This window comes from Nothoprocta perdicaria, unplaced genomic scaffold (assembly GCF_003342845.1).
Source record: "Nothoprocta perdicaria isolate Ctin4 unplaced genomic scaffold, notPer1 scaffold_76, whole genome shotgun sequence".
NCBI classification, from domain to species: domain Eukaryota; kingdom Metazoa; phylum Chordata; class Aves; order Tinamiformes; family Tinamidae; genus Nothoprocta; species Nothoprocta perdicaria.
In genome coordinates this window covers 366,824-393,071 of record NW_020456043.1, presented here as the reverse complement: position 1 = coordinate 393,071, position 26,248 = coordinate 366,824, and the positions used below count along the sequence as shown (strand labels likewise).

The window sequence follows — 26,248 nt, the reverse complement described above, 5'->3', positions numbered from 1 at the left end:
GGGAAAGATGTGCATTGCATCCAGTTCATCTTTTCAGCCTATTCTCCATTTATTATGTTAAGTGTTAGACTAGTGAATATATGTTGTTTTTTAGCTCCCATACCAGTGTGCTGTGCAAGATACTCTGGAAGTAGATGCAAACTGGATCTAAGTCTTCTCCCGTTGGTAACAAAAAGGAAATACTAATAATGCTTTATAATGAAATTATCAAGGTGCTTTGGAAGTGGCACTTAATATATTAACTTAGGTTTATTGCTGCAATTTCTTACACCCTCCAGCTCCGTGGGGAAGAGCCCTGATGACTTGAACGTGCTGGAGCATTAGGAGCATCTGCTACCTGTGCTGCAGTCTCCAGAGCGAGCTCAGGGTCCAAGGGAGGAGGTAACAGAGGCAAAACCGAGCGTGCAAGTTGCGATTGCTGCCCGTCGGAATGGGTTTGCTTCCAAAAAAACAAGCCGGGGCTGCAAAAAGTTGTCAGCTGCACGTGGCTGGTGGGAAACACACCACAACCCTCAGCTGAACGGATTTGCAGTAGCAAAAGTCCCACCGAACAGTCGACTTTTCATGTTTTGGCAGGATCTAGGTGTAAGAGAGGAGTGTTCCCGGCTTGTGCGTCAGCTCCAAACAGAAAGCGCCGGCACGGAGCCGTGGCAGCCAGCGCAGGGAGATAACGGTTAATTTAGCGCGTTGTCCTCACGGCGCAGCGCGCTGATGAAATTACACTTTAGAGTGCCTAACACGTTTGCCTCCTGATTATGTTGCCTTTCAGACAGATCAACTCAAGAGGATCTTTGCTGTGGGTAATGCAGGGATTCGGGGCAATTTTGCATGTTCCAAGAGCTAGATTATGGAAGCGAGTGTTAGGAATCCATAGCAAGGGAGGAATGTGTCACTCCAAGTAGCAGACGTGTTCTTTGCAGTTGTGCCACGCTTGACCATTGCTGCGTTTGGCAAAGAGCAGCGCGTTAAAACGCTGCGCTTTGGAGAAGAAGGAATCTCCTTACAGAGCATATTTGGATTTGCCAGATTACAGATTATTTTAGATTATTACCATTGTAGCGCAGTGAGGAGATCCCGACGGTTTCAAAAGCAGCTCTGCGTAAGTAACAAGTAGTTACTAAGTTTTAGGAGGGAGAGAAGAATGGAAGGTAGTCAAATATTCATTTTCTTTTAGAGGAATATCTACCGTGACCTCTGGCTAATTGATCATCAGTTTTTTTTCCCCCTCATAAGGAAACGGCATCGAGTTCAGTCCATTTAAAGACATTAACAAATCTGTTCATTTGCATTTTTCTGTAAAGTCGGCACATTAGGCTGAAATAACTGTGCTTCGTTTTGAAGGGGAAAGAAAAAAAAAGCAGGGCAAAAAACTCTTTAAAAAAAATAAAAAGACTGAAGAGCCTTTTCTGACAGCTAGTCAGAGTTAGAATTAGTTCAAGGAAATGTTAATAATGCACTGCCTGTCTTAATCCCTTTGATATCACCAGGTATCCTCCTGTTCATGGGTTAATTGCTTTAAAAGCGGAGGCAATATTCTGAGCGGTGGGCCGCTTCACCTTTTCACAGCTGTTACCATTGAGTGACAACTAAATCCCATGTGTAAGATGAGGAAGAGCTCAATCTCCAATTGGGAGAAAATTTATGTAAACCGCAATCCCTTCAGAATGTGCGGAAGTCATAGACTTTCTTGATTTACTCTGCTTTTCCCAGAAAGCTCTATTGTTCACTTCCCTAAGTCCCATCAACCCTTTGTAGCGGAATATCACAGCGGCAGCAGATAGCTTGAAATATATAAATGCTATCATAGCTCTGATTAATAGCAGCGCTTATGAGTCAAGTCTGATAACGGAGCAGCTCTCCACTCAATTTCAGATACTGCTAATGGAATCTGTCTCCTCCAATTGTAATATGAGAAGGCCTAATTTGCTATGGAGCTTGGAGCTGTCACCGGGAGGGGATTGCGGGGTCAGATGGGAGCTGCCAGGTTTTTGCCCTGCAGCTTGTATCTCTCGCTTTGAATAGCGCAGCCCCCTGCCTGCCAGGGAGCTGATAGGCCGCCGGGGGGTTTATGCCACCGCGTACAATAGCGGAGGGCTGCCGAGGCCGCCTTCCTAATTGTGAGGCGAGCCGCGGCTTCCCCGCGCCGCCGCATTTCTAATAAGGGGGTTTAGCGAATGTCAGATTAGGAAAAGTTTCTGCAATTATTTCCTCCCCCCCAACCAGTCCCGCTCCAAAAAGAAAAAAAACTTATAAAACACTGGTGGTGTTAAAGATGGTTCTGGCGGAGTTTTGGCCGTGGGAAGCAGGTGCTGTTGGGGGTGGTGAGCGCCTACCTGCTTTCCCAAGGCTCTTTTATTGTTGGTGTGTGGAATAATGGGCCCAAACGGCTCTGTACTGATCTCCAAGGCAGAGTTGAAGAAGTTCCCTTGTGTTTTTGGGGGCTGAAAGTATCGCTGGTGTAGCTGACCTTGTTGGAGAGGTGATGGCACCAAGAGTTTTTTAAAGGCTCGGTTGTATATGTAGTTGATTAAACTTAGTGCTGTGCTTTAACCGCTCCAGGATAGCACGGTGTTGCTCCGTGGAGATTTGCCCTGGTTTCTCAGGAAGTTGCCGTAGCGGAGAGCGGGCTTCAGAGGCTGCTGTCATGATGGGCCAAGGATCAGCCGGTGCCTCCACGCTGGCTTCCTCTCCACCTTGACTTGCTCCATGAGGCCGTGCATGGAGCTGGGCCTATGTCCGTCTGTCCTGGCATCAGGCACACGGGTCCCACCAGTGGCTTTTCACTTGGGGACGTTTCTCCTCATCCCCAAAGCTGCGGAGCTGGTGCCAGCAGTGGTGCCGTTGCATCTCATCCTTGATGAGATAGTCCATTGGAGGCCAGTGGTGTCAGGTTGCCCTTAATATTGCTGTCAGTCCTGTTTTCTATGGTGTCCTGATACCGCTGGTTTAATTTCAGGTCTATGCGCTCACGAGAAGGTTTAGGATTTAGTATTGCACCTCTGCCTTGCCACAGGGTTGTGCTGCCCTGGATGGTGCTTGAAGAGAAGAGGTCATGAGGAAGAGTTTCCTTGTGGACAAGCAGAGACCCTTGGAGGTCCAGCTCTGCAGAGCTCATCCTGCTTTTCAAAGGCCTCCTTAGGAGAGCAGCTGAGCTAAGGGCTTATTCCAGTATCCAGGCTCCTCTTGACTGGGACAGAGAGGGGAAAATCCTGAGAGAAGCCACTCAGAAGCACTGAGGGGAGCGCAGGGCCGCTCCGTTCTGCCGCGCCGCGTCGGGCCGGGGGCGGCCTCGGCAGCCCGGCCTCAAGTGGCTGCTCGAGTGACGGCCCTTGAGGAAGAATGGGAGCCCCGAGCTCTTCCCTGTCGTACCTGCCGCGGCTCTTCAGCGCTGAGAGCCGCCGAGAGCCGCTTTTGTCCCTGGAGTGCCTGCGACTGAGACGTGCGGAGGAGGCGCGCAAACCACGAGGGCTTGGCGATAATTAGTCTTGGTTTGGGCCTAGCTTCACATTTGCTGTTTTGTTTTGTTTTATTTTGTTTTATTTTGTTTTATTTTACTTGTTTTTGAATATAGTTCTTTTATTACAGCTCCAGTTCGTTTACATTCTTAAAGTAAATCTGTCGAAAGTTTTGTTGTTGAGTCTTGGAGGTCTTTGGACCTCTCCTGGAGGTCACAAAATAATTTCTTTTTTAATCTTGGTCCTCCCTATTTTTTTTAAATAAATAAATGAATCCTATTCAAAGTAGATTTGAAATGTCAAATCTATAATGTGCTATACTGCTATTATAATTATTAAAAATGTATAGTTAAAGTGATGACTATGGAGGAGCTAACAGCAGTGCAGAGGCAGAAGTTGTTGGTGATGACTCTGGAGTCAGAGCCTGGAGAAATGTTAACGGAGTCATTGGCAGCAGGGTCATCTCTGCACGTGCAGAAGAAGAAATCATGAAAAATAAATCGGCCGTGGGTTGACTCAAAGCTGGAGAACCAGTGGAGAATTTAAAAAGGAGAGCTTGTTTTATCTTCTGCTCTGGAAGAAAAAATATTTTAGTGAGATCTACTAATTTTAAAGCTCTGGGGGAAACAGAAGACAGAAATAATGAGTTTATTTCAGTGAATACAAATAAGCATTTCCAATGTGCAATACATCAGGTTCAAATATAAAACATTTTTTAATTTACTTCATTTTCTTCATAATAAATTCAGTGCGCTTAAGATGGTTGTTTTTAACTAAAATACTTTTAATTAAATTCCATTTTTCATTGGAATACAGACTTAGACAAGTCACTTAATAACTTCTTGCAAATTAAGTAGAAAGTGTCAGCTGTTATTTTCTAACCTAAAGTGAAAACAATGATCAATTCTTTTAATGTTATTTATTACTTAAATTCATAAAAATGCATCTGTGGCTTTGGTTAGCAAAAAGGTGTATCAAGCTTTTTTTATAGCCAGTTTTTATTGCCTTCCTCCTTGGAGTTGATGCCCCCCCACACACATTTGGTGTCTGGAACGGGAAACAAAATAATTGTATATATTAGTATTTTTCCTGTTATATTTAGAGATAATATAGGAAAATATTGCTCACAGAGGACTGTGTAATCTCTTTTCTGATGACTATTTCTGTCCCTTCTGAGTTTTTTTAAGACAATAGGAATTTCTGCCCATGTTCAGAAGATTTTTAGTTGATTGATGGGAAGCAACCATATCCTTTCTGTTTACTTTTTGGTTTGCATGTTTGTTTTGTTTTTAAAAGCTACTCCACATGTTCTGACTGGGTCTTGCCCAAAACTAGTTATTTTGCAGAATCAGAAGTACAAACTGTTCCCTTGGCTTTTCTTCCATGCAAGATAAGCAAGCCTAGAAGGTGGGTTTTATTCAAGCTCAGAGCTTGTTCTTATCAAAGTGGGCCTGACTGTTAATTTTAATATCCCCAGGAGAATTTATGAAGACTTGCTCACTGTTGTGTTGGCTGAAAATCTCCTCTTGCTTGAAAAGCTGCTATCTGTGTTGTTGAGGCCATTCCGAAGGCAGTTGATGTGCCCTTCTAGGGGACCCAAGCTTCCTCTCCAAGAGATCTGTCTTACCTGCCCCAAGCCTGGGATACCCTGCCAGGTAGACCAGGCCTTATGGTGAGATTTTGCCCATCCTCTGCTCTTCCTGGGAGTGTCCCAGGGTCCCTCTTCCTGGGAACGTCACCAGACAGTTGCACTTGATGCCTGGGTTGTATTGACAGATGAACTCAACATGGGTATTATCGGCACCATCTCTTAATTGCTAACAAACCCTTGATCTTCTAGTTTCAGTGGGCTATGTTATAATAATTGATAAGATTTGGGGGTAATGCACTGGTCTTGGGTGAGCCCGCTTCTATTCTCCTTAATATTATTTCCCCACTTCACAGAAGTGAAGCCCTACCAGAAGTTGCTTTTACATGAGGCCACCTGGGGCCTATTCTGTCTTGACCACTAAAATATTGTCTGTTCCTGTAGCTAAAGCAGGACTTTTCTTCTGACTTCCCGGTGTCCTACTTGCTCTTTCTTACACAACACGTTGTAGCTAAGAGCACCTCAGTTGCGCACAGCACTGTCCTGCTTTGCAGGTGCTTCCACCCTCTGTTTCTCCAACAGTTTCAAGCTTCTTGTCCTCAGGTTAAAGTCTCTCATCTCTTTGGTCTTTCAGTTCTTTCATTCCATATTTAATCCTCAACTTTGGGGCTCGTCTTTCCGGTCTTTCTACCTTATGTGCCCAAATGGCTGCAAGTATCTTTTCCACTTAAAAATTGATCTTTGGCCCAGAACGTTGTCCGTGGCTAATCTGTGTTGTCTCTGACTGAACTGCCTTGTCACCTCCTTGGACACTGTCTGATTTTATGAGGATAAACAGCCTCTTGGCACCGAGGCAGTGGTGCCACAATGCAGTGCCACACTGTTTTAGAGAAGTCCAAAGGGCTGTCAGATTACACAGTGTAATGGTATGTGAAGCTCCTCTTTTGAATCCAAATGAGCAGGATAACCACATTAGGGCAGCCTCTCAGCAGATCTGGTTTAGTGGACCCAGCACCATGCTGATACAGCTGTACAGCAGTCATTTCTACTGCTGTCATCTACTTTGCTGATGCATTGGGTAGAACTGCTTGATTTTCTTTCCCCTCATCTTAGGATACCTGCTCACATTGCTTCCTCTTCCCAGAGTATTTCCTTTTGAGTCAGTAAACCTTTTAAGTCCATCATTTCCCATGCTGGTGTCCTGATGGTCTTCAGGATGGATGCTACACGTTTCAGTTAACTTTCAGCATCCACTATCCATGTAGGAACTGAGCATGTTCAAGAGTTCAGCATAACTTCTCCAAGAGTTTCACTTTTGGATAGAAGGTGTGAAAACAAAAAAGAGCAGTGCAAACTCAGCTGCCTCTGGTAGAGCACCTGGACAACCTGCCTTATTCCCTCTTACTCAAAGTAGCTGTGACTTTTCTTGGGCAAGACAAGATACTTTTCTTCCTGCAACACAGATGTGGGCTCTCTGCTGAGGTCCTTGACACCCTGCTTGCGTAGCCAGCTGTGATCTGAAGGAGGAGGTGGGCTTGGACAGTGAAGTGTGTCATGGCTTGGTTCTAATTATGAAACTGGAGTCTGTTCCAGATCTGCAGCTATGAGTTTCAGAGCAGGAAACAAAAGATAATGTCGGTTCTTTGTGCAAGAAATAGCTCTAGCCCCTAGTTGGTTCTGCATCCGCACTTTGCAGTGCTTGGGGACCCTACAGCGAGCAGAGATGTCCCCTGCCCCCCATGGTTGCAATAAATCTTTAAGCTTTGTGTTTAGTAGCTTTTGTTTAAGCCTTCTTTATTTCATAAAACTTGAGTCATGGGTTTGAGGCTTTCTATCGAGAAGAAAGGAGTTCTTTAATCTCATTTGAGCTCTGGTAATACACTGGAGACTTTTCTGAGCCTTCCTCCAGGAAGGAATTGGTAAGTGACGGGGAGGTTTGTCTCGAGCACTGTTTTTCATCCAAAAAATGTTAGGAAAAGTTGTGTTACCTTTGCTCCTTTATTTCCCTGCAACAATCCCAAAGGGATTTGGAAAGTTGGGGTTCCTTTATAACTATAGTTTGTGCTCTCAGTGCGGCTGTTAAAAGGTTTTAGTCAAACCTTAGGGATGTTATGCAGTTATATTTGAGTTTAGGGGATCTTTCCTTCCTTTGTTTTTTTAAGTATACATGGCCTGGCTTCTATTCCCTGCTATTTTCCTTTAGGAGAGGGAGCCACAAGTTGTGTTAAGTCCTGAAAACTCCCCCTGTCTTTCATTTTTCTATTCAAGTTCTGCATCTTTCTGCTTAAAGAGAGGAGTAAAGTAAAATCTGAGTTCTCAAGGCCACTGTTTTGGGGATTCTCTTGGGTTTCTTTTGTTTGTTTGTTTGTTTGTTTGAGGTTTTTTTTTTAATAGCAATAGGGTCTGATCTGAAGAATTTCTTGCCAAGACTCAGAGTTGAACAGTAGGGATGTTGCTGCATCAGAGGAGAGCTACAGTCTGCTGCATTGGTGAGACATTAGTGAGCATCAGTGAAACATGAGGGAGACATGAGCAAATTCTGAGGGACCATTGGTGTATTAATCGTCACTTTAATGACTGAATTTCTTAGGCTGTGTTACCTGTTCTGATGGGACAGCCAGCTACACCAGAATTGAATCACTGGGCCTGGAAGCCCCACAAAGCACAACTTGCAGTCAGCAGAGGTGGGTTTTTATGACAAATGTTGATTCTCCAATGCCGTGTTGGTCTCACAGCCCTTGTAGTAAGAGGGGAGGAAAGGGACTGACGGAGCAATCCACACTGCGCTTCTTAGCACCCTCGCCTGCAGACCTGGAGCTTCCCCTTGAAACGAGGCCTCGCTGCCCTGTGGACTTAGATAAGGATGTAACAGCTCATCTTATAGGCATGTTAGTGTTCACCACGAAGAAATAATCCTATGATCCAATTACTGGGTAGAAAGGTGTGAGTGACAGGGCTGAGTTGGAATGTCCTCTATGACAGGGTGAGGAACGGTCAGTCCAGCACACCCAGGCATTTTAGCTGGCGACAGAAGATACTTCAAAGTTTCACTTTTTTCTTTTTTCTTTTTTTTTCTTAAAAGATTCTGTGTCTGCTTTCTTCAGAGTTTCTAAGATCCTTCACAGGATCAGATTTGGTCCAGAACAGTTGCACTGGGTGTCATTTGGGAATTTTCAAACGTTTTCCCTCCTGTTGATTTACAAGATCCCTGCCAACAGTTTTGATGCTGAAACACTTTGTCATCTTGAGACTTCCTTGCTCTGTCACCTGGACTTCGGAGAGATCCCCTTGCAACATCCTGATCTGCTGCTCCTACTACAAATAAAAACAGCTTTGTGAATGATTTAGAGTTTACATTTGAGTTTCATCCCTGCCAGCAAATAATATCTGCATGATTTGGGTTGGATATGAATGTCTGGTAGTTGATTGATTGTTGTCCAGTATTAATCATCTGCCTTGCTTCTCACCATCCACTGTTCCTTGGCAGCTGCAGATCTGAAAACATTTTTCAAAAAAACAGTCCTGTTTTGTGGAAGGAGGTGACTGGGCCAGCAGCAAGGAAGCAGCTTATCCCAGGCCACCCAACGTGTGAAGTGGCAGAATGGGGAACGGAGACCTGGTCTTCCCAAGTCTTTATGCCATCCTCTCTTCCCCATAAACTCTGCCTCCTATTTTTTAATGGACTAAAAATTCCAATCCAAACTGCACAGGTCTTTCTATAACATCTCCTGTGTTATGTTGGCTTTTTAGTGTGCTTGAAAGACTACCCCCTGCTTAGGATGTTCCAGAGAAATAGAAAAGACAAAGGCAACCAAGGAGGAGAGTCCTTTCTAGGGAGCATTCTACCAACTCCTTCCTCATTTTTGTTCACAGCAGCTAGAGGTTTTGATATTTTGGTCTTCATTTATCTCAAAGTTATGACATGTGAAGAACCCTATAAGCAAATCTCAGTGGGGTAGTTGGGTATCCAGTGCTCACAGTCCCTGATGGGCACTGCCAGCCAAGCTGAATAGCCCTGGGAATTTGCTCTGGTGATGGCAGAGGATATTGTCCATATTTAGCAGCATCTTGTACAGAGAGCTTGCTTGATGAACATGTTGGTGAGTGGGTAATAATTTTGTTTTAAACCTCCTTGGAAACAAAAGATATTTTTGAAAATATCTTTATCTGAAAATGGAAAGTCTAAGTGTGTGTAATGGGGAGGAGCAGTTGAAACTTCTAACAAAAAAAATCGCTGTGTTGCAGTGAAGCTAGGTTTAGTCTCACAGCTCAGGTGTCTTTGAGTAAGACGTGTAGTTGTGGTAGCCTTTGTGGCTTCTTTTCAAGGTGGCTTCACGAGGGAGCAGCTCTCCCAAGCAGCCAAGTTTAGGCAGAGCTCAAAGTAGAGAACTGGGTCTGTAGGGAACTTAACACAACCAGGGAGCCAGAGCCGCTCTTGAACACCCAGTGTAAGAGATTTCTTGGGCTAAATCCCACCTTGTGGGCTCCCTGCGCCAGCAGCAGCATCCAGCCGATTTGGGAAAGCGGCTCCGTGGGGAGCGTGCCCCGTAATCTGATCTGGGAGTCACAAATGTGGCGATTCCTGCGGCAGGGCCCGGCTGTGCCAGGGGAGACGTCCAAGCGGCGGCTGCTTCACGCTCTCCTCTGCGTCCCCTGCTTGCTGGAGCTGACCCCTGTTTTCTCTTCCCCTTGGCCTCACTCCCAGCTCCGCATTTTGCTCCAGAGCCCTGGGCGCTCCAACCCTCCAGAAACTCAAACCTCCCCTATGGGAAGGCTCTCCTAATGCTGTCCATCACAAATAGCTCTAATCCCCCCCCATTCAGTGTCCTGATGAATTGAAGGTTGCGCCGTTGCTCATGTTTCCTCTAGCCAAGAGTATCCCGTTAAAGGCATGACTCTCTTCCTGGGAATACCATGACCCACGATGTCACTGCTCATCAGGGTTTCCGCACTGACTTCAATATTGGAAGTTCTCAAAGTGCTCAAAAGAACAAGCCTGTCTGGCTCGCCAGCCATTTGGAATTGAGGGGCTGCATTCGGCGGTTGCAGATACACAGGAGGGCTCCCTAATTTTAATTTTGTGCAAGGAAATTATTAAGAAGATATTAACCATATAACGTTTTGGAAGGGTGCTGGGTGGCAGTCATAATTTCTGCTGCTACAGTATGTTTAAAAAAAAAAAAAAAAGGACAATAAAGTAGGCTTTTTTTGTTGGAAAAGAAGATTTCATGTTATCTGTGTTTGCAGGCTTTCTGGCTCATATGCTGGAGGAATCCTTGCTGCGGGGGTGTTTTCATTTTCTCGCCTAACATGGCAGTGGTCCATCGCGGCAGAGGTTTTCAGCTTAAACAATCTGTTTGTGGGGCTGCTTATGGCTCTCACGGCGCATTTTGAGGAGGCATCCACTGCGAAAGAGAGATCAAAGGTAAAACATCTCCAGCAAAGCGAATAGTTCTTTATTTTCTTTCAATTAGTTATCACGCATCTGTTCAGTTTCTTCGTCACTCTGCAGCAATTTCGCTTCCTTCAAACTGGCAAGGCCGCGTTTTGGGGCTGTGTTCAGTACCTTTTCTCACACATTCCTGACCTACCTGGGGTTTTAAAAGCACTAAACCTTTAAGAATCTGTCCATGCTGTTTTAGGAAAGGAGTTGGAACTTGGTGGGTGGGATTTTGTTGCTCTTTTACACCCATACGGAGTGGAAAGAGGAAAACCAAAGTCATTTTCACCTGAATCTTTTGGGCAAAGTTTATTTTCCTGCATTAGAGACTCAGAGTAAGCTGTGAGCATCCAAACTTTTGGTTTAAGGACCGATCTATTTCCTGAGAGTTTGCAGCTATATGTTACTCAGATTTTCATCCAGTTGGAAACCTAAGTATCTACCGAAAAAAGGAGCAAATTTTCCCCCAGTTCCATGCACTTTCATGCATAGTCTTTTGAAATGAGATGTGCCCCTAAAATAATGGCATTATTAGAAACAGAGACCTTAAATTTCATGCTACTTTTTATATAAAGGCCATGCATTCCAATGATATTTTGATTTTATGATACTCACTGATCTCTCACTTCCTTCTGTTCCTTTTTGCCTGAATATGTGACCTCTTCTCTTGCAGCCTTGCTTGCTGTGACTTCTATGAATTGTGTGAATAAAACAATTTTTTGGGGGCTACCCTAGTATTTCAGGAGTCCAGAGTGGTAGTTTCCTCAGCTTAGTGACCTCTCAAATAACATGTTTTATTGTTGCCTCCAAATGGCTTCTTTTATCATCTGATTTTTTTTTTTTTTTGTTTCATTTTCTGATCCGTCCTGTCCCAGGATCCATAATACCTGAACTCTGCAAAGGTGGAGCTGGGCATTTTCCAAGCTGCTTCTATGCTTTATTTGCCCAGTCTCCAACAGGATTTTCAAAGGCAATTTTTGGAAGCAGTTAATGAGTTTGTTTCAGGGCTGTTGGTTTGTTGGGTGTCCTGCTTCCCACACCTTGAGGAGGCCAAGTTTTAAGTTCTCAACCCATGTCAGAAATCAGGCCTCCTTGTAGACCCTTTCAGGGGGGCACTTAGAGCTCACAAACACACTTGAAAATTTAGTCTCATATTCTGTTTGGAGCTCGGAGGGCTTTTTGTGCCCAAAGGGCTTCTGTAGGACATGGAAAGAGGCCTTTATGAGTGAGTGACAGGGCTGGCCATGGCAGCAGTGAATAATCCTGAATGGGTGCCAGGAATATATGCACCGTGCAGCATAGCCTGGGTGCACTACCTGTTTTACCCAAAAACGCTTTTAGAGATGCTCTCAGTGGAGTTTTTAGGCTACTGAGATCTGTGGCATGAAGTTTTCTTTGCCTAGGAAGCTTGTGTAGCCTTGGCTTTAACCTTCTGTGCCAGAGAAAGGGGAAAAATCCCTCTTCGTTGTTTGAAATGATGTCTCTGTACATAATGATACCATTATTTGGGGAGTATTATTCCTGAGGAAAATAAAAAACCAAAAGGAGCCACAGCTTGGCAGTTTCTTCTTCCCAGCAGTACCGAATTCCTGCTCTCATGGTTCATGCAGGGAGGAAAAGGTGATGGGTTGCGTAGTGTGGGACCGTCTGGAGTTACTAGGGGTCTGCCCAGCACATGACAGGTCCATAAAGTGGTCGACTTCTCATGACCTGAGCAGTTCCTCATATCGGTTAAGCCTGATTGCTCTAAGTTCAAATTCACAGCATACATCATGACAGCAGGATAATGTTACTTACGATCCATGGTTACACTGAGAACTTGCTAGTCAGCTGCTCAGCCTAACATTTCTGAAGTTTTCTGTAGAGAAAATAAGGTCTTTCTGTAAATAATCTAAAATAACTTGTGCTGCGTGTGTCACAACTGGCTAGTGGTCAGCCACGTATCTGCCTTTCTCATGCAAGGGTTTTTTGGGTTGTGTTGAAGCTGTTCTGATTCCTGGATGTTTTTGCAAACTCTGATTGTTCTTTTTCCTTCCTTCCAGATCGCCAAACTCGGTGCCTTTTGCTGCGGCCTGAGCTTGTGCAATCAGCACACGATTGTGCTTTACATTATTTGTATTGTGCCTTGGGTTCTCTTCCGGCTTTTCCAAAAAAAGGTGGGTATTTTACCTCCTGCTCACTCACACTTCTTGTAGCTTCTTTTAAAGCAGTCAGTTGTTCTTCCCAAGCGCTTGCGTTGCTCTTGTGTTGATGTATGAACAGTGACAGTTAATGGTCTGTCTAAACTCGTCAATCATAATGCAGTGGAGTTGCAGTCCATCAGTCTGACATCAGAGCTGCAGATTACGTGTTAGGGGCTTTGGAGCTGTCACTGCCGTGAGAGTCTGCGACCTGTCCATTCATCCTGGCATGGCATGAACAAGGTCCTGGCTTTTACAACGTACTGAGTAAGCTGTCACGGCACTGACAGCTAAAAATTGGTCGGTGGGTAGGAAACAAGAGTGTGTTCGTGATGTATCACAAACTGGAAGTGGGTAAACACGCAGAGGATGGTGCTGGTGAGATGTCATGGGCACAAATGCTTGGGGCGCTGCTTCCCCCAGTTGACCATGTAGGATTTGTCAGGATGCAAGCTGAGTTTCTGCATGTTGACTCCCTCATGGTGCTGCGGGAAGGTGGCAGCTCTCACTGCACAGCATCAGGCAACTTAACGAGGTTGTCAACAGTCAAAGATGCAGCCTGAATAAGCAGCACAGAAAAAAAGGGTTCCCACCAGAGATGCCCTTTGGAGGATGTGCAGCTGAACCGCTGGGATCCTTTAGGCAGGTTTAAGCTTGTTCATTTGGGTAACAAGGTGAAAACAGCCTCTTTGCATGTCCTGCTCGCCAAGGTGCTCTACCTCTCTCTGCACGAGGCTCCAAAGCCCCATTCACAGCTTGGGCACTGCCCTTGTCTGCCCAAGTGACCTGCGTTTGGTCCCTGTGTCCGATGACTGCAGATACGCTGAGGCCCTCTGGTTTGTCCTGCAAAGGGTGGTGCACCTGGAGGACACACCTGCTCTAATGACATTACGAAGGGCCCCGAGAAAGCTCCAGCTCTCCTTTCTGCCTCCCCATTGCTCCCTGGAGGTGACAGCACTTCAGGCTGCTGCTGTTTCAGTTTGCCTCTGTTTCTTCACCAGCAACCCAATAAATCAACTAGGACAACAGTACAGGTTGTAACCAAGCCCAAGCTGAAGTGCATGAGCTGCAATAGATGAAATGCAGCTCAAGACAATCTTGCTCCAAAATCTTTCTCTCACCCAACCCCTTTTGACTGTGTGTTTCGTTTGGCAATGTGCACTTCTGCAAGGTATTTGTGGTCTTTCAATGGAGCCTTTTTCCTTCTGGGGAGCCCAGAGAGATGGCTGTGAGTAGCAGCAGCAGAGTGCTGTGCCCATGCCACATTCCTTGGAAACACGTCGGATAGACCAGTCGTGGCTGTTGCTGAAAGCCATCTAATACCACGAGTATTTGACTGAATGCGGTGCCTTTCAGGGAAAAAAAAAGGAAAAAAAACAGAAAGGGCAGTCTTCTTGCTGGAGGAATTTCAGCCAACTTTATCCAGCTACTTTTTCTGCTTTGGAGCTTGTCACTGAATGGTGTTGCTCCCGCATAACCCCAAACACTGGAGGAAGTGCTTTGATTGACAGGGCAGGGGCTGACGATAAAGCAAGCGTGCAATATTCTAGGGTGGGATTTTCCAAAGCACTTAAAGGAGTTAGGCACAGAAGTCCCTTTGAAAGTCTTGTCTTCCTGACCCCTTAGGCAGTCTTGAAAATCCCACCCCAAAAGTTGGCCTATCCAATTTAGCCATTTAACCATCATGATCAAGTAAATGGCAAACTGACTCCTGATGATGGTGCTGATGTGTATAGTTGTACTAGAGTGGCATTTTTTTTTTGCCAGATGGAATACCAGCCAACTCTTAATCACTGCAAAGTGGGTTATCTCAGCCTTGCAGTGCTTCAGCCATCTATGCATGTCATGCCATGATTTAAATGTGAAAGATGCAATGAGTATGATACTCATGAGTCCTAGCTAATATTATTTGCTTCACTTAAATTTCACCCTGCCATGCAAAGGAGATCAGTTTGATGCAGTTTCCTGGTAATCCACAAAATCGTAAGGTTTAACATAGCATTTTGTAGGGACTTACTATAAATTGAGAGATCAGCTCTGTGTAAATATATTTGATGTTTTTTTTTCTTTATCTGTTCTTGAAGTTCCAGCGTGATTAAACTCAAATAAACATTGTTATGCAATATGGCATATTTTGGTGCAGGAATTGTCCCTAGGCCATTTGCTGAAGTTGGGTTTATGCTTCTTGGCTGGTTTGCTGCCTTATCTCTATCTGCCGGCCTCATCCTACCTCAATCGAGCCCGTTGGACATGGGGAGACCAGACGACTTTGCAAGGATTTTTGACCCACTTTCTCAGGGAAGAATATGGGACGTTCAGTCTGGTAAATACAGGTCATTTTCTAACAGACTTTCTCCTAAAGTTATGCTGTAGCAGAACCTTTCTATCCATTGGTGTTTAACAGCTTGTAGGGGAAGAAACTGAAAGCCCTGCTGCTTTAGAACTCATGATTTTGACCTGCTGATCTGCCGGGTTTACTGGGAGTAGATCAGAGGGCTGCTAAACCACAGAAATCATTCTCCTTACCTTTGTGCGATGAGTCATATTATTTATTGGGAACCACACAGGTGTTTTGTATGCATAAAAAAACGCAGAGCAAGCTGTGCTAGAGAAAGGTGGTAACATCAATTTCATATTTTTAAGGTAAATGACCTTTTTATTAACTTCAGCTATTTTAAAAGGTCTCAAGCAGTTTTTATTGTTTTACCTTAAAAAAAAAAAATTTCTCTTAACCCCTCAGTAATATTTTATTGAAAGGAATGATAGATTTGGGGGTCTTGCAGTCCTCTAGTGAGAATTATTTTGACTGCTCTTGTAAATAAGGGAGTTAACATAGAGCTGTGTGCTGAGCATGGGGTTGCATCTGTCTTCTCTATCACTAATGTAAATTTTTGGCTTCCAGCCACTCAAGACTTCTTCAAGACTTCAGGGAATTCAGTGCAAAGGGATGGGAAATTTTACCATTGGGACAAGAAAAAAGAAAAAAGATTCTACGTATCATTTAATTCATCTGGATCATTGGCTTTTGCTCCCTGGTAGATGGTGTCTTGTGCATGCAGTGACTGCGTCCTGCCTTTGCTACGCAGCAGGCAAGGCTGGCGTTTCAGTGCCAGCTCCGACAGCTTCAGCAGCCCCTTTTCTTGCAGGGGCTCCCAGGCTGCCACGATGCCAATATAGCAGAGATCATAGTTGGTAAAATATTCCTAATATGTCCAGAAAACCTTGCATGATTGCAAACAAGAACCTGGAAGAAAGTATTGCAATGGAATAAGATGCAGCTGGAGGGTTGTGGAGCAGCCCCTTGTGCCCAGGGCACTGCAGACTAACTGAGAGGACTTTCCTTGCCCCAATGATGTGTCAGTCAGTGTGTGGGTTTCTCACTGCTTTTGTTTTTTTCATCTAGGCCAAAGCAGAGAAAGGATCCAGTATGAGAGAGATATTGGTGTGAGTAAAATCTTGATTGCACCTTCTAGTTGAGAGAAATCCGTCGCTCCCTCCGTGGCTTTTGTCCAGGTAGCTGCTTTCCTGCAGCCACCTTGGATTTTTGCAGAGCCCGGGCCCTGAGATGAGGGAGGAAAGGGCCATGCAAATCTGGCACGGGGACAACGTGCCTGTTTTCAGCGGGCTTCCCTGTAAAAGTCAAAATGCTGGTTTCCCTCTCCCCACCACTCTTTCATTTAAAACTTTGATGTTAAAAATAGGTTTGTTCCCCTTTCCAGCAGACTTAATCGCAGGAGAATAGAACATGTTACGTTGTGCTTACTCCCTGCCTCTCTTGACACTTCAGTTTGGTCCCGGGGCGATTTGAGGCAGATGTGCATTAATTTCTCCCCAGTTTCCAGCTGACGCAGATGAAGTCGGAGCTCTCCCTTGCCGTCCTCACCCTGGCGCTCGTGGCCTGTTTAAGTGCAGCCCTGCTGTAAGTTGGAGGAGCATCTTTGCTCCAGTGTGCAATTTCTTGCTGACTGCACGGTGGTCTCTTGGGGTGCTTTTTCTGCCTTATGCCAGAATAGATCTAGTCTAATTCCCAATATTAAATGTGCTGAGAGTTATTCTCAAGTGTGTGTAACTTTTGCCTCCTTTTTAACATGCCACTAGAACCTGTTGTTGTTTTTTTATAGGACAGAGCGGCAGAACTTGCCCGTGATCTGGCTCTTCACTGGGATGCTCTGTGTTTACTCCCTGTTCTTTGCTTGGAGGGCGAATCTGGATATTACAAAGCCTCTGTTCATGGGTGTGGTGAGTTTCGTTCCAAAAATTGCTCTGGGATGTTAATTCTTGAAAGAAGCCTTGTCCTGGCTTAGGTGATCACTATTACTCCCCATAATCATGAAAAAGTCATCCCCTTGGTGTTGTCTAAGATGCAAAAACACAGCCACATGTAACTGGGGAAGCAGAAATAGGATCTCTACAAATTTGGAAAAGTGATGTGTGATTAAAATGTGATTAAAAGACGTCCTCTGTCTGTTCCCGTTCTTTAATCCCTGCCCTTAAAGTCCTGAAAATGTGGACCATATCCTAAACAAATCTCCATGTCCACTTAAGGGACTGGAGCATCTCTCATGTGGGGAAAGACTGAGTGAGCGGGGTCTGTTTAGGCTGGAGAAGAGAAGGGTGAGAGGGATCTGATCAACATGGACAAACACCTGAGGGGAGGATGGAGGGAGGAAGGGGCCAAACTCTTCTGGGTGGTGGCCAGTGCCAGGACAAGGGGCAGTGGGGACAAGGTGAAGCCCAGGCAGCTCCGTGTGGCCGTGAGGAAGAACTTGTTTGGTGTGAGGGTGCCCGAGCCCTGGCCCAGGCTGCCCAGGGAGGCTGCGGAGGCTCCTGCTCTGCAGATCTTCCCAAGGCGCCGGGATGCGCCCAGGTGCCCTGTGCTCTGGGTGTCCCTGCTGGAGCAGGGGCTGCGCTGGGGGATCCCTGGGGGTCCCTTCCAACCTCGGCCATTCTGGGATTCTGTGATAAACAAACGTGGGTGTCGTGCCTGTGCCTCACACACCCCGTGCTCCGCGTGTGCTGTTCCTAGGTGGAGCGGTTCTGGATGCAGAGCAACGCGGTGGTCGCCGTGCTCGCCGGCCTGGGGCTCGCCCGGCTCGTGCCACTCGCGGGCGCCGCGCTGCAGACCCGCCGTGTGCCGCCCTGCCTGGAGTGGCTGCCGGCTCTCGCTCTTGTTGCTTCTCAGATTTGGGCCAATTACAGGTACCAGATACCCTGGGAGCGTGCGGGATGATGTGCAGTCCGGATGCGGTTTTAAACCCCCTCCTTCTGCTTCCTGAGTTTCCATCCTTGTCCCTAAAGGAAAAGGGCATTTAGAGGCACAGAGCTGGGCATAGAGGGTTGTTCTTCCACTGGCAAAGCCAGTAGAGCTGATGGTTCAGGGTAGAGGGGGTTGCAGGCTCCGAGGCTGGTCCTCAGCCAGGAGCAGAGTGACAGCAGGTCAATTTGATAGCCTCTCTCTGAGCTATGGAAAGGAAATCCCTCTGATCTCATCTTTTCCACCCTCGCTGGTATTCCTTGATCTCTTGATGGCACAAATCAAGGTTTCCTTCTAAGCTTGGGAGGTCACAGTCTGCAGGAATGGAGTCGGCAGACCCTACTGCCTTGTTTGGTTTCCTTGGTATCACCAGGGCTGTAAACCCAGGTATCTTACAGGTTGAAGGAAGGTATGTAAATATTTCATAAAAGAAAGCTGTAAATTTGTGCTTTCTTTCCTCCGATTTACAAAATGCCTTTGACCTGTACACTCACTGTCTATTTCCATTGCTTTGCCTCAGGTTTCCCTGTGCCCTGGGGTTTATTTTTCTTTATCTTTTTCTTTATGAGGAGCTAGAATAAGGCATTCTTGTCCCATAGCCACGCTGAAGATTTGCCAGTGGTTTGGAGTATCAGAGTAGTAGTAGGGCCAGTGGAGAGGTTTGCCAGATGGTGAAGTGTGGAGCACATGGACTTCCTATGAAACCTTCCTCTGTGCACACCTTCTCACCAAGTCCTGTCCATATCTGCCTTGAGCCACCTGTGTCATGTCCCATTCTTGGGTCCATACCTGCTGTCTGGAGTGTGAACACACACACAATTGTGTAAAAGGGTTTAATCTCAGGTAATGTAAATCTACTGCTATTTGATTGTACAAGAATTTGGGTTTTTTTAGTACATTACAGTGGCACTTCCAGCTCCAACTAATAATCCAGTAGGTTTATACCAAGAAAAAGTCAGAATTAAGATGAAGGGGTGGAATGAGTGCAAATTTTGTCAAAAGTCATGGCTAGTAGCTCTGTTGCTGTTTTCTGAGGGGCTTCAGTCTAAATGCTTCGTTTCCATATCATGGCTTCTCAGCAGTGGTGCTCTTCAGCAAGATCTAACCAGGGGCAAGGGGCTTGCTCTGTTTTCTTGTGGCTGCTTATTGCATAAAATTATTCTGAAGAAATTCAAAGCCATGCAAACATCCATTCCTAAGATGTACTGTTTTTCATCTCCTCTTTTCAAGTGCTTGTGATCAAAGCAGCAATTATGTTGTGGATAACTTTGCAAGAAATCTGCTGTCCTCGATGCCGACGGGCGCAGTGGTCTTGCTGCGAGGAGACTTACCCGGGAATGCTCTTCGTTACCTTCATTACTGCGAGGGGATGAGACCAGACATCACCTTAGTGGACCAGGAGGTAGGTCCAAAAAGTGCTATTGGAAGAGGCAACAGACAGGTTTGAAAAACAGAAAAGAAACCTTCCAAAGCTTGTCCTTACGCTGCCACATTGGTGCCTGGGCTTGGCTTTGCAATGAGGAGTTATTTCTGGTTGGCAAAACCAAAACCCACAGCCTGATACTTAATTTACCAGAACCCTGGATTGTCTCTTTTATTACGTTTTCCACCTCAAACTTTGTGCCTCTAGTCAGCAACCACTGGTGTTCTGCTCTGGCAGTGAGATCCCAGACAGTTACTAGAGTGGGAGGTGACCCTCAGTGAGCAAATTCTTCTCATTACTCGTGCAGAAACAGCTTGCTACACTTCTGGATGTAAAGTTGATGAAAATTTTGATTGTTGTTTTAATTTTGCTAATGTTTTGGTGATAGATGATGACTTATGAGTGGTATTTACCAAAGCTGGCAAAGCATTTACCTGGCATTCATTTTCCTGGAAAACGGTGGAATCCTGTGGAAGGAGTATTACCCGATGGGACACTTGTTTTTAATCTCCATCATTTCCTCAAAGTAAATAAACAGTAAGCATTTCTTTCATATGTAACAGCTTTCCTAAAATCTTCAACCTCTTTTCCTGAAATTGTTTATGGAACAGCTTGGTACTGCATCTAAAAGACCAATTTTCTCCACTGACTTCCTCCCTGGTGGTGAGATTATTTTTGCAATTAAAGCAAATATCTATGCAGGAGTAACTCCATCCAGATACAAGATTTCTTCTTGTTTGGAGATTGGTTTGTTTTTTTTTGAGGAGGGCAAACTAAGAAGGTGGCTGGCAGCGAACACTTAGCCATTTTATTATTTTCCTGTTGAAACCATTCATCACCAAAAAAGGAATGTTCCTGTGTACTCAAAATGACTGTGGTTGGAGAGCAAATTGCTGCTGCTTCTCCTTCGTGAGCACTGTGGCCAACTTATTAGCATAGAATGAATGTATTCCAAGAATAATCATCATATAAAAATAGCTTAGTAGGAGTGAAGAAAGGATTAGATACTTGCATGCATAAGAATAGCAGCTGCGTTTGGACTAGCCAGGGTGAACCTTACAAGTGTGGGTACGTGAAAGAGCATTGCAGGAAAAAATGGGCTTCTCCTTAGTGTTTTTTGCAGTCCTGCATGGTCCATCTGGGGGAGAGGACGTCTCCTCTTGTGGTGCCTCCTGTGTGGGCTGGGGTCTTTGCAGCAGCAGAGCAGAGAGACCTGTTCCCGGGATGACCTGGGGACATGGAGCGGTTCTGCTGCCCGAGACGCGGTGCGTTGCGCCCACGGCCCGTGGCCTGGCTTCACGTTTCCTCTCTCCGTGGGTTTTTTTTGGCAGGAAGGAAGTGTTTGTCTGCATAGGCCTTCACGAAGGAGACTCAACCTGGAAGAAGAGCTACTCGCTTTGGCCCTGGGGAACCTGTGAAAAGTTGGTTCCTTCTGAAGTTGTCTTTGACCCGGGAGAGTGGATTCGTCTTACAAGAAATCTCTATAACTGGACAGAAGACTATGGAAGGTACAAGACACAGAGACATTTCTGCTCCTTTTCACTCCTAATTCTTCTGCCAGCGGCATAACCACATCCAGTGCAATGCTGCTGCACCCAAGCCTTGTCCTCTAGGGCTGGTAGAGCAGCAACCACTGGGGTTTGTGCAGCTTGGGCTTATCCAGTTCCACTTACAGCACTGACATGTCAGGATTTGGGCTCTTAACATCCTTCTTGTCCCCAGCGAGAATGGTTGCTCCTTGTTTCTCCAAGCTTCCTGGTCCTGATTCAGCAGGATGCTCTAGCACGAGCCCTGAGACTGACTCTCTTCCAGGGGATATGAGGCCTTTATGAGAGCAGTAGCATTCATTGGATTTGTGAATGTGACTAAATACCTTGCTGATTAAGGGTGTTTCGGAGGTGCAGATGAAAATCCTTAAAAAGATTGCAGCCAAATTTAAAATGAAATAGGATTTTTTTCTTTTGAAACAGTTAAGCATCAGCTCTAGTGAGAATTTTTGTGTTTGAAGATATGTAGTAGAAATCACCTGCTTATGGTATTCTTAATAGTATTAAAAGAGAGAGGGCATTTCTAATCATGTCCAATTCTGATTTTAAAACTTGATCTGTTTTCCCTGTTGCCAGGGGCCAAAAAGACATTGAGGCCATGAGACATCCAGAACTTTAGGTGCAATGGAGGGATGGTAAAAAGCATCTGTCTCGCTTGGAGAATAGCTGGGCTGTGGTGAGACACATAACGTGCCATAGACTCCTGTCCAGGGAGAAGAAGGTTTTATGGGGAACTCGGGATCAGCTGAATTCCTTGCTCTCAGAGCCAGGGGCTTCCTGACAGGTTTCTTTTCCAGCCTGGGAGGTTTGTAGCTGCTAGAGTGGGGCAGGCTGACCTTGCAACGGGCGCGATGCCGGGACGTGGAGCCCGTGGCTGAATTTTATTTTAATTCCTGTTTAGATTCAAGCCCTCCTCCTGGGAAGCTGTTGCGAATGAGGAGATGTGGCAAGCCAGGTGATGCTCCTTGGCTTTCCCCCTGCACTCAATGAGCGCTGCCACCCCGCTGCCGTGGAATACGTGTCCAAGTGGGCGTTGATGCCTCACCCGTGTGTTGGATGTGCTTGGATCTATCTATTGGATCTATACATGTCAAGCTTTAGAAGGAATACACTGGCAGAATGGGATCAGCAGTGCTTTGCCTCTGATAGATCCTTCTGGAAAGTGATGGTTATTTTTAATGAATGTGCTCTGCTCAGAGTGTCTTGAAGCAGCAGGGGGTGGTTTGGATAGAGAGTGAGAAAATACATCACAGAAAGGAATTTGTTTTGCTGCTGCCTTAAGTAGACACACAGCTTGTGTACTCTGCCATGTGATTAAAGAGCTTAATGGACATGTTGAAGATGTGTGTAATCATGTGATGTGACCTAGCAGGGCTAAGGAGTTGTTATAATGGATGTTTTTCTTGTTTTCCTAGGATGAAAACGGCTTTCTTTATATTTGACCTTGCAGAAACTGCCAGTGTGGCTGCAGAAACGAAATCACAACTTTACACATTCGCTTACACTGTAAGCCACATATTTTGGTTATGAATTCTCCCTGCAATCTCCATCCATTTTTAAATTTCTCCATGCCATTGAAATAGCATGGTGTTTCCACGTAGGTAGGCAGCCCTGTAATCTGCCTTCTCCCTCATTCATCCAAACCAGAAGCATAGCAGATTCAACGAGATTTGTTCAGGGATTTTATCCATCCCTACTTGCCCTCTCGGTCACAGAGGATGCCAAGAGCTAACCAGTCAACACTCTGCTTCTGCTATAATTATGTTGTCTGTGTGGGGCTCCAAACCCATGCCAAGAGATTGCTTGTCCTGACGTCCCCTCTATGCACTTGTCCCCTCTGTTATTATATAGTCATGCAGCCGAGCCAGCAAGTGTAAAATCCGACAGTCTTCTCACTGCAGATTAATTCTGCTGCATTTCACACCAAAGAATGACACACATAGGCTAGTGTAGGTATCTCTGGAAATACTGTACTGCCAGAGATGCCAATGGATGCACAAAACGATCAGTGTGTGTCAGCAGAGAGGAAGAATATACCTCGGCAAGCAGGCAGAATAGATTTTCCTTCAAATTCTTACCTGCTTTGTGGTGATTTTTGCTCTTCTATTCAGTGAAGTTCACAGGCACCTGCCTGATGTTGGGCTTATGAATATTCCCTCTGCAGTCAACAGGCTGCTTAAGTCCATTCTGGTCCTCTGAAATAGCGAGTTAATGTCTTTCCAGGCACTGCAGTGAGATCTCTTTTAGTACCACAGAATGGCTGAGGTTGGAAGGGAGCCCTGGAGATCCCCCAGCGCAGCCCCTGCTCCAGCAGGGACACCCAGAGCACGGGGCACCCGGGCGCATCCCGGCGCCTTGGGAAGATCTGCAGAGCAGGAGCCTCCGCAGCCTCCCTGGGCAGCCTGGGCCAGGGCTCGGGCACCCTCACACCAAACAAGTTCTTCCTCACGGCCACACGGAGCTGCCTGGGCTTCACCTTGTCCCCACTGCCCCTTGTCCTGGCACTGGCCACCACCCAGCAGAGTTTGGCCCCTTCCTCCCTCCATCCTCCCCTCAGGTGTTTGTCCATGTTGATCAGATCCCTCTCACCCTTCTCTTCTCTTTTCCCTCGCCCAGTGTAACATCTCTCCTGAGGAAGTGCATGATGTACAGTGCGGTTATCTCGACCACCTGTAACGCATCATTTCCTAGAGCAGCTATTTGCTTACAACCATTTTCGTCCCCTACTGAGAGTCACATTCACCCCGTTGCACACTGCATGGCAAACATGGAGTTTCAGAAACGTCCTGACTCTGGATTTGGCATCTGTCCTTTTAAAAACTATGGACAGTTTTGAAGTACCTTTAAGATCTGTTTATCTCCTTGTTTAATTAACCTTTTATTTATTTATTTATTTATTTTTATTTTGTCTTTTAACAGTTGTACAAAGAAATTATCAGCTCTCATCCAAAACATCCAGTAAACTGGCACAAAAACTATGCAATAGCTTGTGAAAGGATGTTGCGTCTCCAGGAGGTGCATGTGGATCAGGAGACGCTGCTCTCTGAAACTGTGAAACATTTCCTTCTGTACACGGAGAAAGCAGAGGACGATCCCCAGCGGCAGGACATTCTGCGGGCTGTAAAACACCTGAAGAAAGAGCTGCAGGTGCTGAGGAAAATGAAAAAGAAAGATCTGAAGCAGCAAACTGCAGAGAGTCTGTTTTGACAGGCCTTCTGAAGCGTCAAAATGTTGACTTTGGGCGATAACATTGAATTAATCATGAACAATGTGAGAATGGCTTTAAAAAGCAACAGAAATAACAGCAAAGAAGAAATCGCGTGCGATGATCACCTTTGTGGAAACGTACTGTTGTTTGTTCTTTGACATTGTGCAGCTGAACATTTTGTATTGTTTTGTATGGGGGAAATGCATTGCAAAGTAAACTACTGGGTTAAAAAAGGAGAGGTTTCTTTTTGAAGAAGACCACAAAGCCTGTAATGCTGTGAAGATTTTAAGTAAGTTTACAAATGCAGGGTCCTTCATAGATGAAAAAATGTCATTTATCCTTTAAATGTCTATTTTGTTACTGAGCAACAAAGCCTGCAGACATTTTCTTCGGCCTGTAGTCTACCTGTTTGTTTTTATGGTCCACACCACCACACGACAGGTAGGTTTTTGTCAGGTCAGGTGTATTGTGGTGCTCTACTGACACTGTGTCACCCAGCTGCGCCTGTGTAGGGAGCTGCTGCAGGCACAGTCGGAGTGGGGATGGATGGAGTGACAGTGTCCTGAAATGGGAGGGTAAAGCAAACCCAGCTCTTCCAGCCGCGCCTGCTTTGTGGGGAATGTGCTTTTCAATACGCTCCCGCAATCAAGTTTATCCTGGCATAGGATGCCAGGTTTCCTACAGCAGGAAGGGAGTTTTCTTTGCAGACCCCGTGATGCCATGGGCAGGATGAGGCGTCTCCTGAGTGGCACCGGGCTGGCAGAAGGGCCGCAGTGCCGAGTCCTGCACAGGGGACGGGAGAGCAGCTCATCCATGGATTGGAAAGCACCGCTGCTGCCACCTCTTGATATGTTCTGCTCTGCCACCCCTGGCAGGTACCAGAGGTGGCAATGTGGGATTGCCAAGTTTCTCATACTTAGTGCTGTAGTTCCATGAGATCTTGGCCTGTTTTTTTGTTTTGTTTTGTTTTGTTTTACAGGAGAAAAACTACTCCTATCCAAGATTTCATTTGGGTTAGTACAACTTCTACAGAAGAAAGAGGTACTCGTGTAAAGCTCGAGTTGGAGAAGCGCCTCCTGGAAGGTTACGGCACCCTGGGAAGAGTGAAAGGGGTCACATCCACATGCCCTGTCCCGTGAATATCGGCCTGCAGTCTGAATGCTGTGAGACCCTTCCCTGCAGATTTGGGCTCGCTTGGTTATTAGTCCTCATAGGTCCCTTTAGCAGTAGGGATGTCCCTGTCTTTCCTTGTCCGCTCTGAGTGCCAGACTTTCGCTAAATGCCCTCTATAAAAGTCAAACTTCTGTATAGCAATCTCTATCTCTGGGCTACAAGGGAACACAACTTATTTTTTTTCCCCCTCGTTCAGATTTCCTTTGCATAGTATCATTTCCAGAGCATTTTCCCCCAGGTCTCCAGTGAACGGCCGATGAGAAGCAGGCAGTAAAAGCCAAGCCGGCGGGTTCTGGGCTTCAGCCGCGAAGCGGAGGCAGAGGATGCAGCGGAGCGCTTCAGAGCTGTCATCGGAGCTCTTTGTTTCGCAATCGGCTACATTTCAGGCCGGCCGTGCCTCACTTCAACCCCTTCCATTTTGTCAATTCCCGCAGAAGTGTTTGTAGAGAGCGCGAGAATATCCCGCGTTCCAGCACGGGGCTTTCTCAGGGCAGCCTTTCTTCTCCCTTCTCCGAATCGGTCCTTCAGCCCGGCAGAAAAGCATTAGGAATCCCGTTTTTTGAATGCTTTTGTTACCTGCATTATTGAAAATCCATTCAAGCAAATATACTGAGCCTAGGGTTTTCTTTATCTTGATGAGATGCCCCTCCTTAGCAGTATAGTCTTGAAATAATTGGAAGCTTTTGTGGATTCCACTATCTACTCGGGAGAAAAGAGGGGCTGCACAAAAGTACCTAAGCCTGCAGCCTGCTTCGAGTGACGTATCATAATATATTGGAGTAAGTAGCAATGCCAACTAGGGAGGAATTTTCCCACAGACAAACGCATTCCCAGGTGTGAACCGTACTGGAAACGTGATGCTTTTTAGGGGCTGAAAGCGGATACAGTTGGAATCGCTCCATTTGCGCGCTCTGCATCCCTGTGAATTTGCGGGTTTGTGTAATAGGGCTGCGTGTGTGCACAGAGGTGTTGCACGTTCA

The 26,248-nt window shown here is 45.9% G+C and overlaps 1 protein-coding gene across 1 annotated transcript in view; it reads left to right on the top strand.

The window, feature by feature from the left end:
* The window catches only part of TMEM260 (transmembrane protein 260), a 35,738-nt gene extending 11,466 nt beyond the window's left edge, over nucleotides 1-24,272 (top strand). Inside the window, exons 5-17 of the mRNA XM_026051486.1 lie at nucleotides 10,291-10,468; nucleotides 12,526-12,639; nucleotides 14,807-14,986; nucleotides 16,067-16,107; nucleotides 16,499-16,582; nucleotides 16,785-16,902; nucleotides 17,690-17,862; nucleotides 19,148-19,319; nucleotides 19,729-19,877; nucleotides 20,672-20,848; nucleotides 21,789-21,842; nucleotides 22,303-22,393; nucleotides 23,807-24,272. Coding sequence (XP_025907271.1) covers nucleotides 10,291-10,468; nucleotides 12,526-12,639; nucleotides 14,807-14,986; nucleotides 16,067-16,107; nucleotides 16,499-16,582; nucleotides 16,785-16,902; nucleotides 17,690-17,862; nucleotides 19,148-19,319; nucleotides 19,729-19,877; nucleotides 20,672-20,848; nucleotides 21,789-21,842; nucleotides 22,303-22,393; nucleotides 23,807-24,094 — 1,819 coding nt within the window. The 3' untranslated portion in view covers nucleotides 24,095-24,272. The remainder of the gene's footprint in view (nucleotides 1-10,290; nucleotides 10,469-12,525; nucleotides 12,640-14,806; nucleotides 14,987-16,066; nucleotides 16,108-16,498; nucleotides 16,583-16,784; nucleotides 16,903-17,689; nucleotides 17,863-19,147; nucleotides 19,320-19,728; nucleotides 19,878-20,671; nucleotides 20,849-21,788; nucleotides 21,843-22,302; nucleotides 22,394-23,806) is intronic.
* The last annotated feature ends 1,976 nt before the right edge of the window (nucleotides 24,273-26,248 follow it).